Raw genomic sequence first — 13,236 nt, forward strand, 5'->3', positions numbered from 1 at the left:
CTTTTTAGAATTTTAAAAGTTTATAATTAAATTTTTATATAATTTATTATTTTTCAAAAAATTATAGACACGTTAATCTTATAATATTTGTGTTTATCTACGAAGCACGGATACTTCACTGTGTCCGCATGTCGAACACATTTTGGACACGACAATCATCGACACTCGTCCGCCGTGTCTTAATAAAAAATAAAAAAATTTTCTTCGGACACGCTTAGACATACCTAAATACCATTATGTGTCAGCGTGTCTAATCTTATTATTAACATATATTCTTGAAATGGATTTAGATATAGTATATATTATTATTTATTAAAACAAAAAATATTTTAAATACTTGATATAATTAAAATAAGACATTAAAAATAATAAAAAATTAATTTATATTTTAATATCAATAAAATATCAAAATATCATTATGATTTATCTAAAAAGTATTTTATATTTTATATGTATGCATGTCCCCGTGTCTTATAAGATTTTAAAATTCATACGTCGATATGTCCCGTATCGTATTGTGGATCTTAATACTAATTATATATGTAATTTTGAATTTAGTGACGTTGTTTCCCTTATGCTAAATGTTAATTTTATAATTTTACCACATTTTTAATTATTAAGTCTCTAGAGTTTTAAATCTTTATATAATTTATTATTTTTCAGAAAAAACATAAGAAATAAACATTGAAAATTGTTATGTTAAAATATAAAAAATTAAAATGTCTATTTTTAAAAATCTTAAAAATTAATTTGGAAGAATACTTTAATTTAAAAATTTATAATTGAATTCAATTATAAATTTTTAAATTAGAGTAATCATCCAAATTAATTTTTAAGATTTTTAAAAATAGACATTTTAATTTTTTATATTTTAACATAACAATTTTCAATGTTTATTTCTATTAGACAATATAATCTTATTTAATTTGATTAGAAAAATAAAATATAGAACAATTCTCAAAGAGTTTAAAACAAATCTAAAAATAATTCTTAAAAATTTTAAAAATTCTAAACCAATCATTCCAGTTACACATCAAATTAGTAGGGAATATATTGTTTAACGGAAGTAAATGTTAAGAATTATTTTGTGTAGTTTAAAGCTTAAGATCTAAAGTGTTTAATATTAAAAATCTCAGAGACTAACTTGGATAATTACTCTTTAAATTATAAGAATTAATTGATTATTTAGTGAAAATATTAAGATTAATAGAATATTAAACCAACTAATTAAGTCTTAATTATCAAGTATTCTCTGGAGAAAAATAAAAATATATTTATTACTATTGTTTACTTTACCCCTACCTTTACATATTATATTATTACTTGGAAAACGTTAAACTGTGATCATGAGATAATTAGTGCTACTTCAATAGTTAGAATCTAGTGACTAGTTGGTTATAAATCGAAATTTAGTGATTTTAACTTGGATAATACTACGATAAAAAGTGAAGTTGCACGAAAAGTGCGAATTATTGTTTCACAATAGAAAAAATATTAAAAAAATAAAAAACATCATATACAATGCACATTCTTCTTAAAAATTTAATTGCAATCTTCACTATTTACCAAATTTTACTCTTCACCAAAAAAATTCCTTTATATATATATATAGATATATATACTTTTGTTTTCCCATTGACTCTATTTATTCTCTAATAATTACATTACAACTCTCAACAAGTGTGATACATTTACATAATTCGATATGCAGTTAGCTTCATTTAAGAGTCAATTGTAGAATATAAATCAATGATAATTATATTAGAAAGAATGAAGAATATTAATCATTATTAAAATTGAATTGATAATTGCAAAACTTTCTTAAGGTAGAAAGATGTATGGTCTCTGGTGTAAACTATTAAAAGGAAATTGCATAAACTGATCAGTAATGGAAAATTGAAAAGCATGCTTACACACAGTTACATTTTCTTTGTCAGTATTCCACATGGTTTGCATCAGAATAATAAATCAAGCCAAGCATTTAAGATAATTTGCTTTTTCTTTATTATATTTTAATTTGAGTAGAGAAAAAGACTAGTTCTAAAGATTATGTCATCATAATCTAGTTCTATGTGCATACTTTCTATTGGCTTTTGCAGCAGATATTAGCTTTTATGAAGTTGATCCTGTTTTAAGTTATGATCAGAATCTTGCTTCCTAAATCAAACCAGAAAAAAATTAGAGAAAGATAAAGCAAACTTAATCAACAAGCCTCAATATGAGCATGACTTTATTCTATATTTTTCCATCCACTAAGAGTATTTCTATCACTTTTATGCTGTCTTCCAATTGTTGTGAAAGAATAACATGTCACATGTTAAGTACCTTCAAATTTGGAAACTGAAAAGGAGGCTTCCACCTAATAGAGCCTAAGGAGGGTAAATTTATTTAATTTGCTTCTACAATTCGAAAGGATTTTTCGTGTTTTCAATCGATTATGTTCAAGTCATAAGTAGTATCACTAGGTCTGGTCGACTATATGGCTCAAACGACGCTATAACACTTTATTATGAACCGTATTCGTGCTTGAAACATTTACAACATAGCTTAAAGTGAGTGAAAAAATGAACATAGCTTGCAACTCCTGATTGTTTTTTGCATATTCCATTTGTTGGTTGGTTTGAGGAAAATTTCTCACTCAGAAAGCACCAAGTAAAATAAAATGCATTCTCATGTGTTTACCCCACCTTAGATTTATGTACAAGCAAGGTAGAACAAGAATCTGATGCAGACAGGGACAGGGTCAGAAGCTCCATGTTGCATCGATGCCTCATTCAGCTTCTCCTCCAAGCAAAATCCAAAATCTGCACCATCCACACACATTATCCTTTTTTTTTATAGTGCTTATCCATTGTTGTCAAACTCTCGAGTTAACTCGTGAAATCATATGAGTTTACGAGTTTAGGTAGTGAAATTGAGTTAATTCGAACACAAACTCATTTCTGGGTGGACTCAGGTAGACTCGAGTAAACTTGCATAAACTCGGTCAAACTCACGAGTTTACGGGCGAGTCAACGAATTTGCTTTGTTTGGCCTTTTTTGCAAAAACGGAGCCGTTTTGGGCCAAAAAACGAGAAAAAAGGGAGCAACGTATGAACGTAACCCTAAATAGCTAAATCCCTCACTTTGCTCGCCGCACTCATTCAATCACTCTCTTCTCTAAGCCCTTTTTGCGTTTTATGTTGAACTAGATGCATACTTGTGAAAGATTTAAATGTGTGTTCTAGAGTATTTGTTGTAATTGTAGTATTATGTTAATTTATTATGCTTTTTGATGTTAAAATTGTTGAGTTTAAATGCCTATATTTGAGTAAACATATATATTATACACGATATATATATTTTTTACAAAAAAATTATAACAGGTAAACTCATACGAGTCTACGAGTCGAGTCTAGGTCAGCTCCACGAGTTTACCTATACTCGCGAGTTGACAACCTTGTGCTTATCATTCTTTTATTCTCTGCTTTTTCATGAAACTAGAGATTATATATTTTATGGCAATGAGGATTGAGCTTGATACTAATCACATAAGGACATTAGTTCTAAACACTTAATTGAGCCTAAGAAATAAGAATATGCTTTATGTTTGATAGACTCACTAGTGTTAAACATACCTTCTTTTTTTCGTCAAAAGGAAAACAAAGAGTGTAGATCTTATACTATATAAAAACTCTACCCTCAAACACATTTCAAGTCTCTTAGCTCAAAGAATCTATAAACAATCACCCAAATCCACTATATTCCATACCATCCGCCATATATAGGAAGTTAGAAACAACTAACAAGTTCTAAATCTATACAAAGAAGTTTTTTCCCTCTATAACCCCAAAGATGAGGATACAATTTCTTATTACATGGTTCCTTTTTGTCTCATACAGCCAAGCCATATCAAACTCAGGTTTGCATACAAGTTCTACTGCAGAAAAGAAAGGTCTAAACTCTTCAACCACCATAGTGCAAACACAGCAACCTTTTGGTAAGTTGTTCTGTTCTGTTCTGTTTTGAATATTATATCAAATAAGTGCATCATGAAAGTGAAGGATTCCTGAAATTGTGGATACCCCACATCTGTTTTTGTTAATTCTGAATTGCTTATTCTGTTCAAAACTGCAGAAAACTATGGGAGCATAAAAGAGACAATGTTGTTTCACAGTAAAGATGAAGAAAAGCAAGAACTATCTCATGCCTCAGTAAAGAGAGCAGCACATAGTGGTAGAGGAACTACTGGGGGTTCATCAGATGTTGATCGCCACCATCGCAGCTCTGCAAGCTCCACAGCATCATTGTTACCTTGGAGCTCTAGATTTTGTGTAAGCATGACCTTGATATTGATGTCCTTCTTCCATGTTAAGCTGCTCTGAGTGTAACTATTCAAAACTCCAGATTATGTTTAATGCTTTGGTTGCCTTATGAGGAGCACATTTTTGTACTTCAGTTATGATTCAAACTATGATGAACAAATTTAGTCACATGAGTTGAGTGATGTGAGTTGAATCAATGTGTTATATACTTCATTGTACTTACCAAACCTCATTTGTTTCACCTCTCTGAATTGGCCTCCCATGGATTATGGCACAGTATTAGCCAAATCAAGTGGGCATTTGTTTTTGCTGTCAATTATGAAAGGAGTTTGTGCAAGAAACAATATTGAACTAATAATTAATACACTTGTCTCTAAGAGTCCAATTTATGTTTACAGAGTATAAAACTTGAAAAGGGCAATAATGAAGGCATATATAAGCCCCTTAAGATTTTGCACACCTTTCATCAAATGTATCTAAGGAAAACCCAAAAAAGAAGAACTAAGAATGCAAAGCCATATTAGAAACATATGTGGCCATTCACATTCCTCAAATGTCATAGATCAATTCCTTGAACACCTTCATGTGATCAGGCTGAAGAGCAATTGCCACAGACAAGCTCCCACAATTCGTTGAACTCGGAATTATGAAAGACAATCCTTCATAGGCAATCCCTCCAGGCCCCATGAAAATAGGCCTCCCCCAACCAAAATCAGCATCATGGATTGGAAGCCTAACCCAGCTAGTGATGCCGAGATTCGGACACTTGAAAGTGTGAGCGCCGCGAACCAGCGCCTTGAGATCCGGCTGCAGCTCCAAGTAATCAAGAGCAGACCTCAAATAGTCATTGTCCATCCTCAACAGAGCATTGTGGATTCTGCTTGCAGAGTACCAAATAGGCTTTGACATGAGATCTCCGGCCACAGCGATCGGTGTTGTTGTGAATATCACATTGCCAAAGTAGCCCGGAGGAAGCGGAGGCTGCAGCCTAGACCTTCCATCTGTCGCAATATACAACTTTGTTTCTTGATCCATTGGAAGTCCCCTTGCTTTGCACACACTCCTCCAAACATGACCAGCCAACATCTCATAAGAGCTGTAACTCACAGTGTTACCATCTTCCTTAGACTTTGCTTTCAACTTGTTCAGTTGATCACGTGTCAGCTTGAAAATAGAAACCTCTGCAGCATCTGATCCTGGTTTTTGAGGTTGTTGCTGTGATACTGCTTGTGTTTTCATGGATGGTGGGAGCTTGTATTCAATGTGATCAAAGACTGGCCGAGGCGGATCTCTTGCTCGGAGCAGTGTCCGGTCGATGAATGGTGGGATTGACACCTCAAGGCCGCGAGCTACATCGGACCATGTGTTGATGAAGTGAAGACCAGAAGCTCCATCCGCTGCATGGTGCTGCATGCCAACTCCTAATGACACCCCTCCACATTTAAAATATGTTACCTGAAAATATTATATAACAGACTCCAAAGTTAGCAGCTTAATTTATACAATGATTTTGTTACTAATATAAACGTATACTTAATCATTACCATTAAGGTGATAGGAGAGGGCAAACTAGGAATATTCAACTAATAGTTTTTACATACTTTATGACGTCTCTAACCACAAAAGAATTGAGTTACAGAAACTCACTTATTGCATAAAGTTCAAATATTAAAATATGAAGATATATTATATCAAAAGGTTTAGTTAAATATATTATTCTATTTAATCATATTTAGTTAATATCTTAATACAAAGATTGTACCGACACTAACATAACAATAACATAGGATAGTAGGTAACCATTAACCAATGACAGGTACTTGCTGTATTGCAAGTAAATAAACAATTACTTGTCCTTAAAGAAAAGAAAAATAAAAAAAGAGAGTCGCTTGGAGTAAACCGAAAAAGAGAAGAAACTACACGTCGTCATGGTGAAGTTCAGTTCACGTCACGATAGTGGTTGTATACATAGCACATAATATTAAATTGAGTCGCACTATATTGACTCTATTTTATTTGTGACAGGGATTGGAATGCTTCACCCACCACAAGAAAACAAATAATATGATATTTAAATTTTGAGCATGTCAGAGTCAACTTAGTGGGCTATGTCATGCTTCAACACCATTATAGGTATGAGTTTTGGAAGGTGGCAGCGTCAAAAGTAGGTGAATGAATATGAAGTGTAACCCCTTTTGAATATTTAAAAGTTAAAACTCATACCAAAAGGGGATTTTTTATTTTAATATAGAAGAATGAATAGAGTTTTATGTTACAAAAAATAGAGTTTTAAAGTGTTTTGGGGGAGCTGTACTGTACAAGCACAATACCCAGAACATGTATTACACTAACAATACACAATCTGTGTATTTACAATACCCAATCTGCGTATTGTCTTTATAAATTAAAAAAAATCTAATCTAACAATCTCTCTTCTGAAAATTCTACAGCCCCCATAATTTTACAAAATACCCTAATTTCCAATATTCAAAAATTACACCAATTTTTATCCCATATCTAAAAAACTGAACCACCAAAAAGAACTGCAAATCACTAAATTAATTTTTTTTCTCCGACAAATATTGGATGAGATTATATTATAGAATACTCTTGGTGGCTACAAAAAACATTAGTGGGGAAGTATGAAATATTATTTCATATATTTGCCGGCATGATGGGCAATTAATTGCGTACAAGAAAACATACAGTTCATTTATTTAACCCTTAAGATAGTAAGGTCATTTTTTTCAAACCCTTAAGCGATACTTTGTTTGGCATGTAAGAAATCCAGTACACCTGAGTCTATAATGCTAGCTTCAAAGTGGAGATATATCAAAACTTTCTAATATTAATCATTTGCATAATATTTTATTCGCAACACTTATCATCATAGCACTTGTTTGAATGAACAAGTTATTATACACATGTCTGCATATAGTAGATTTCATTTTGTTTGGTAATCAATATTTGTTTATGTTTGGTGTTTGTTAGGTATACCCTAATAATATGAAGTTGGCATCATTCGAAAATTCCACAGAAGAATAACGCTTAAACATTCAAATCAAACCAAAATTTGGTGGGAGCATCATTTGCATTGTTCAACCATTCTAGACCTAAAAAAACTACTATGAAAGGATAATTCTCGAAATCATACTATACGTGATTGTAGGAAACGTGTGGCACCAAAAAAGATACCTAAAATTTTAAATTACATAAAATACTGAGTTTACTTTTCAAAATGACACAAATTAAATTGTCTGATTTTGATAAATATAAGGATAAAATAATAAAATTAACGTGTTGAAATTTCAAAACAATAAATAATACAAATTAGACAACCAAATATAATTCTTCTTGAATAGACAGTAATATTCGGATTCCACTGAAAAAATATCAAGAAATTTGATTTGACAAATTGCATATTTTCACCAAATGCACTAATTCATGATTTGTCTTGATATTGACCATATCAACGAAAAATCTTATTAGCCAATGAGTAATAGCTCAAATGGCATAGTCTTCATATACTCAATTATGAGATTGCGGGTTCGAGTGTCCTATCTTTAGTAAAAAAAACAAAAAAAAAAAAAACAAAAAATCTGATTAATCTAATTATTTAATAAAAGGTGCTATAATTTTTCGAACTTTTTCTTTTTAATATTGTATTACTAGAGGTGAAATCCTTTATCATGAACCAAATTGTGTGTTGAACACAACTATGGCCATTTACAAAACGTCAATGACGTTTTGTGTTTCTTCAATTAAAATAATATTTTTCTAACAAAACGTCAGCGACGTTTTGTGTTTTAATAATTAAAATAATATTTTTTTTATTACAAAACGTCAGTGACGTTTTGTTCTTTGATGATTAAAAAAAATTTTTTATTACAAAACGTTAGTAACGTTTTGTGCTACTACCACAACCCTGTAGAACACCAAAATCATCAAATATTTTTGTATTTCACATTAAAATTATCCATATATAAAAATTTTAGCCTAATTTTTCTCTATTTAATTAAAAAATCATCTACCTACTCAATCAATCATTCAATCAAAAGTGGATTATTCTTCATAAATTTAATTTAAAGAATTAAATCATAGCTATATTTTACCAACAAAGTATATACTGAAAAAAATAAAAAGAGAAACGCACCTGGAGTACCAAGAGTGGATAGGATTCAATCCCTTGTGAGTAATCAACGGCTGGGATTAGTTGCCGAAGCTCAAGCGTTGGCGCGAAATCCCCAAAATCGTCGATGACGCCGCCGGTCTCCGCCTCCACGAACAGAACCCCTTGACCGTCGCAATCGATCTCCACGCGGCCGTCCTCGTCGCGTCGGAGCCTCCCAGCCATCGGATAAAACGGCACCAGAACCTTGCTCAGCGCTTCCTTCATGATCTTAGCGTCGAAGAAGTTCGACGCGCCGTTCGGACGGTAGAAGTACACGCTAGGCGTGTGGAAGTTCGGTACCACCAAATCCACGTTCGAATTCCACAGCGTCCTTCTCGGTCCTTCCTCCGCCGGACGCACCATTGTCGATTCTCTCACCTTTATGATCATCTTCAATTTTCCAAACCCTCACTCTGTCACACCACAACACAACGCAACGTTAATCACTATAATTAACAACAAATCAAGCGCATTATAATTAATAATTACTGGATAGTTACCAGAATATCAATATTAATTAAATATTATTTTTGCAAAATTTCCAGAATTATTATTATTATTAATAATATTAATTGATAAATATGAAGAATAGATGAGAGAAGAGGAAGAAGCATTACCGGAGAAGATCGGAGTTGAGTGGTTGGGAGTTGGTGAATGAGTGTGTTTTGGTGGAAAAAACAAAAAAGGTGAATGAATTAGTGACGAGTGTGATAGAGTCTCTGACTCTGAGAAAATGGGGAGGATGATGGGGTGACTTATAAGGGAAAAACCTGCACTCACCAACCCCCGCCAACTACGTGGGTCCCACCACCCATTTCGCACCCCACCTCATTCATCACTCAATTAGCCAATTCACCTCTCTCTATTTGCATATATCTTTCTAAAAGTTTAAACTTAATTTGGAGATTAAACTTTTGACCTTTTAGATCTAACGTTTTAATATTATGTTATGATACCACTCATCCCAAAAATTTTAGTTGATAGAAAAAGATAACACTAATAGTTACATCTTTAATACTCCCTACAAATATTTCATTGGCTCTTCATACTTTCTCTACTTATTACTACGAGAAAGTATAGGAAGCCAATGTAATATCTGTATAATGTGTAAAATGAGATTTAGAGATGTTCGATTTAATGGGGTTTAGAGATGTTTGATTTAGTAGAATATTATATGTTTATTATTCTTGGTATCTAGATACTTATTCTAAATAGTATAAATGTATTGTGTTTGAAAAATTAGTAGTATTTTATTTTAAAAATTCATTTTTTAACTCATATTAGACCAAATAAATAACTCATTATATACATTGTATAAATACTCTATTAACTCTACAGTAGAATTCACTTACTACCTTTGATTTTGCCAAGCCGATCAGAGTCATTCGTAATCATGCTGGTTGTGCCTCGCGAAACAAGAAGAAATGCATCAAGATTATCAGTTTCACATATGACCTCTTTACACTCACAATCCCAAGCCATAACAAGCCCTCTCCAAAATAGCATGAAGCTCACAAGAGAGAACACTAGAAAGAGGTACTTTCGTCTAGTTATAGTTATGGCTTGTAGATTAGGTTTGTGGGCCAAGTAGATTTTAATGCTTATCAAAATCATGACTTAAAATAGATAATACTATTATACTAATAAGCTTAGTGTTTGGCTATTTTTATGTAATACAGCCCAAATTTGTTTAAGTCAAACTTTGTTACTTTTCACTCTAAGCTGTGGAGGTTCATTTGGTAACGGTGTGTTTGGTTGGAAAACAAACTAATACAAGACAAATCACAAAAATACAAAAATGTATAGAAATTTGATTTCGTAATTAATTTTGATCAATGGCGGAGCTTGAATATAATTTTTAGAGGATGAAAATTGGATTTTTTTAATAAAAAAATAAAAAAATATATTTTCTTAAACATGATTTTTGGACTTTAATTCTTAAAATACGATTTTTTTTTTGTATTTAAGTAAGTTCGCCGGACCAACGAACTCTATAAAAATTAGCAAGTTCGCCTAACCCCAGTGAACTCCACTTAAGTTTTTTGAAAAACGCACTTTTAATTCATATTATTATCTAGAAAATAGTATATAGATCTACAAACAGTATATAGAAATACACAAAAATACACCAACAACAAGCATGACTTCTTCAAAGATTTTTTTAATTATAAATTAAAAAAATAAGTCATATTTAACAATGACAATCATTGTTATCGGCTCTAAAAATACATAGGTACATTGGAATAAGCCATATTTAACAAGAATTTTTTTAATTATAAATTAAAAAAATAGTGATGAAATTTTTTTAAGTTTCATAATTTTTAAGAACCAATAATGTTTTTTTTATTTAGTAATATAAAAAATGCTGGTTCATTCTTATTTAAAAAAATATAATTCGATCAGTAGAAGAAAAGAATATTATTTAAAAGAAAAAGAAAATCAACACTATTAATGGAAAGGTAATCCATTGTTTTTGTTGGGGGTAGTCCACGTCATCGAGATTTAAGTTGGTAAGATGGTGACCTGCATTCTCATGCTTTCAGGTAGCGTTTGGTGGAGAGACAGAGACGGAAAGACTGAGACTGAGAGACAGAGACTAAGAGACAGGAATTGAAATAAATCTCAGTATTCTGTTTGGTGCAAAATGAGAGACAGAAATTGAAACAAGAATGAAACTCTAATTTAATTTGCACAAAAGATAAAATTAAAATTAATTAATTGAAATGAAAGTATTTTAGGTATAAAATATTATTAAAGTTTCGGTCTCCATCTCTAAAAATTTCAGTCCCCTGTGTCCCTACTTTTTGGAGGTACTGAAATACTGAAATTTTAGAGACAGAGACAGAAATTTTAGTACCAGTCTCTGAACTAACAAACACGATACTGAATCTCAGTCTCTCAGTCTCTGTCTCAGTACCTCAAAACAAACGCTACCTCATAGTTTCATTTGATATATTCATTGATTATGAAGCACATTCATCCATGACAGACCCCACACATGCAGAAGGAATTGAAAAGGAATAATAAAAATAAGGAAAGTACAATTTAAGGGATTCTTTTCCACTTTTTTTCCCCAATAGTTCTTCTACTTATATGATAAAGTTATTTTAATAATTAAATTTAATTAAATTGATCTAATAATATATTAACATAATAAAAAATTAATTAAAAAAAGAGTTGCATAAAAATCCAGTTGAATTTAGTTATTGTTACGGCTTGGACCAAGCAGTTTACGGGCCGGCCCGATCCGAGCAGCACCCGACTCGAACGGTCGGGAGAAGATGCTCAGATTTCAACTCGGACACGCGTTCCTGACAGCTTTGCCACAGCTGTGCAAGGGAGGCCTCGAAGAAGGTGGGCATGTACCTGCAAGGCCCACCTCTAATACGGTATATATGGGGAAGGACCTATCATTCTCCCAAGATACGTCACATACCACATACTCTCTACTCGTCTGCACACTTCACTGACTAGGGCGTCGGAGTGTCTTTGCAGGTGACACCCCCCTTCCGCATCTGAAGAACTCGGGACCTCGCCTACCCCAACCCAGAGACGTACGACTAGACGACTTCCCTTTCGTTGACCAGGATACTCATCCGACCCGTCCGATACCCGACCTACCCAACAGTTATAAAAATAACTTATTTACAATTCATTTAACATTTTTTTATCCACTTTAACCAGCGTGTATCTTAATAAAAAAAATTAAGGATGACTTCTTATTTTCTCACCATAATTATAATTTTTAAATAAATAAGTACTTGTTAGATATTAAATGAAAAAATAATGTTGCAAAATTAAAAATATTAACTTTTAGAGTGAATATCCTACCCGACCCTCTAATAATTACCTCAAAAAGACAACGAAGCAAAAAAAAACACCTGATCAGGTCTCGATATTTTTTTTGGGACTAATTTGTCTCCGTGACAAAAAAAAACATTGAACTTTTTTTGGCAAGGGGCCTCGTTGTCCTTTCGAAATAATTGTTAGGAGTCGGATTGAATTTTTTTTTTGTCAAGGGCCTCGTTGTCTTTCGAAATAATTGTCAGGGACTATTTTGAATTTTTCTCTAATTTTTTTTAAATATCTATTATATAAATCACATATAAAAAGTATTAACTTATTTTTATTACAAGTAACTTTATTGAACACTTATTCTTTTTAATAATTCAAACTAATTTAGTGCTATATAAATCTTTTCAGTTTTCAATCACATATTCACATGTTAAAAATTGAAAGGTGCCCAACAACTAACCCATGCAAAATAGTAAATGAGACTTAGCTTTTATATGTGATTTACAATACAAGAAAAAACTATGACTACTTAAATCAGGGTGATATTATTAAATTATCATAAAAAATAAGTAAAAAAAAAAAAGAAAGTTTTGCCTTGTAAACATAATTTAGATGTACTTTTATGTTATTTTTTCTAATTATTTATCATGATAGCCGGGTGATAATGGCTCACCAACTCTTATCTTTTTTTTTGGTAATGACCAACTCTTATCCTTAGGAAGTGACCAAAAGAATGGTGATTGTGAATGTGGTTAGGTGAGACTTGAGAGTGAGAATGATAGGTGCATGTTAAGTGGGTATTATGGCCCATCCCTTTCTAATAAAATAGTAATATTCTACATATTTTTTATGGACAATTTTATTAAATAGAATTTTCAAAATAATAATATAATTATTTTTATTTTTAAATTGTGCATGTTTTAAAATATGTCACAAAATATTTGAATAAATTTATTTTTAACGTAT

At 31.7% G+C, this 13,236-nt stretch overlaps 2 protein-coding genes across 2 annotated transcripts; one reads left to right on the plus strand and one right to left on the minus strand.

Moving 5' to 3' along the window:
- Positions 3,522-4,791, plus strand: LOC107617939. The gene is made up of 2 exons (XM_016319832.2): positions 3,522-3,979; positions 4,117-4,791. The coding sequence occupies exons 1-2, from the start codon at positions 3,835-3,837 to the stop codon at positions 4,362-4,364; spliced, it is 393 nt and encodes a 130-aa protein (XP_016175318.1). The 5' UTR covers positions 3,522-3,834; the 3' UTR covers positions 4,365-4,791.
- Positions 4,633-9,238, minus strand: LOC107617937 (shikimate O-hydroxycinnamoyltransferase). Its single transcript, XM_016319831.2, has 3 exons — positions 9,093-9,238; positions 8,458-8,888; positions 4,633-5,759 (listed from the first exon to the last, which is right to left on the minus strand). Exons 2-3 carry the CDS (start codon positions 8,863-8,865, stop codon positions 4,854-4,856), a joined length of 1,314 nt encoding a protein of 437 aa, XP_016175317.1. The 5' UTR covers positions 8,866-8,888; positions 9,093-9,238; the 3' UTR covers positions 4,633-4,853.

Source organism: Arachis ipaensis, chromosome B09, assembly GCF_000816755.2.
Source record: "Arachis ipaensis cultivar K30076 chromosome B09, Araip1.1, whole genome shotgun sequence".
In the NCBI taxonomy this organism is placed as follows: Eukaryota; Viridiplantae; Streptophyta; class Magnoliopsida; order Fabales; family Fabaceae; genus Arachis; species Arachis ipaensis.

Bases quoted from the DNA above. Each gene is read 5' to 3' on its own strand.
- LOC107617939 (XM_016319832.2), top strand. From the start codon at position 3,835: ATGAGGATACAATTTCTTATTACATGGTTCCTTTTTGTCTCATACAGC. The intron at 3,980-4,116 runs GTAAGTTGTTCT...TCAAAACTGCAG, and splicing joins GCAAACACAGCAACCTTTTG to AAAACTATGGGAGCATAAAA.
- LOC107617937 (XM_016319831.2), bottom strand. From the start codon at position 8,865: ATGATCATAAAGGTGAGAGAATCGACAATGGTGCGTCCGGCGGAGGAA. The intron at 5,760-8,457 runs GTGCGTTTCTCT...TAATATTTTCAG, and splicing joins ATCCACTCTTGGTACTCCAG to GTAACATATTTTAAATGTGG.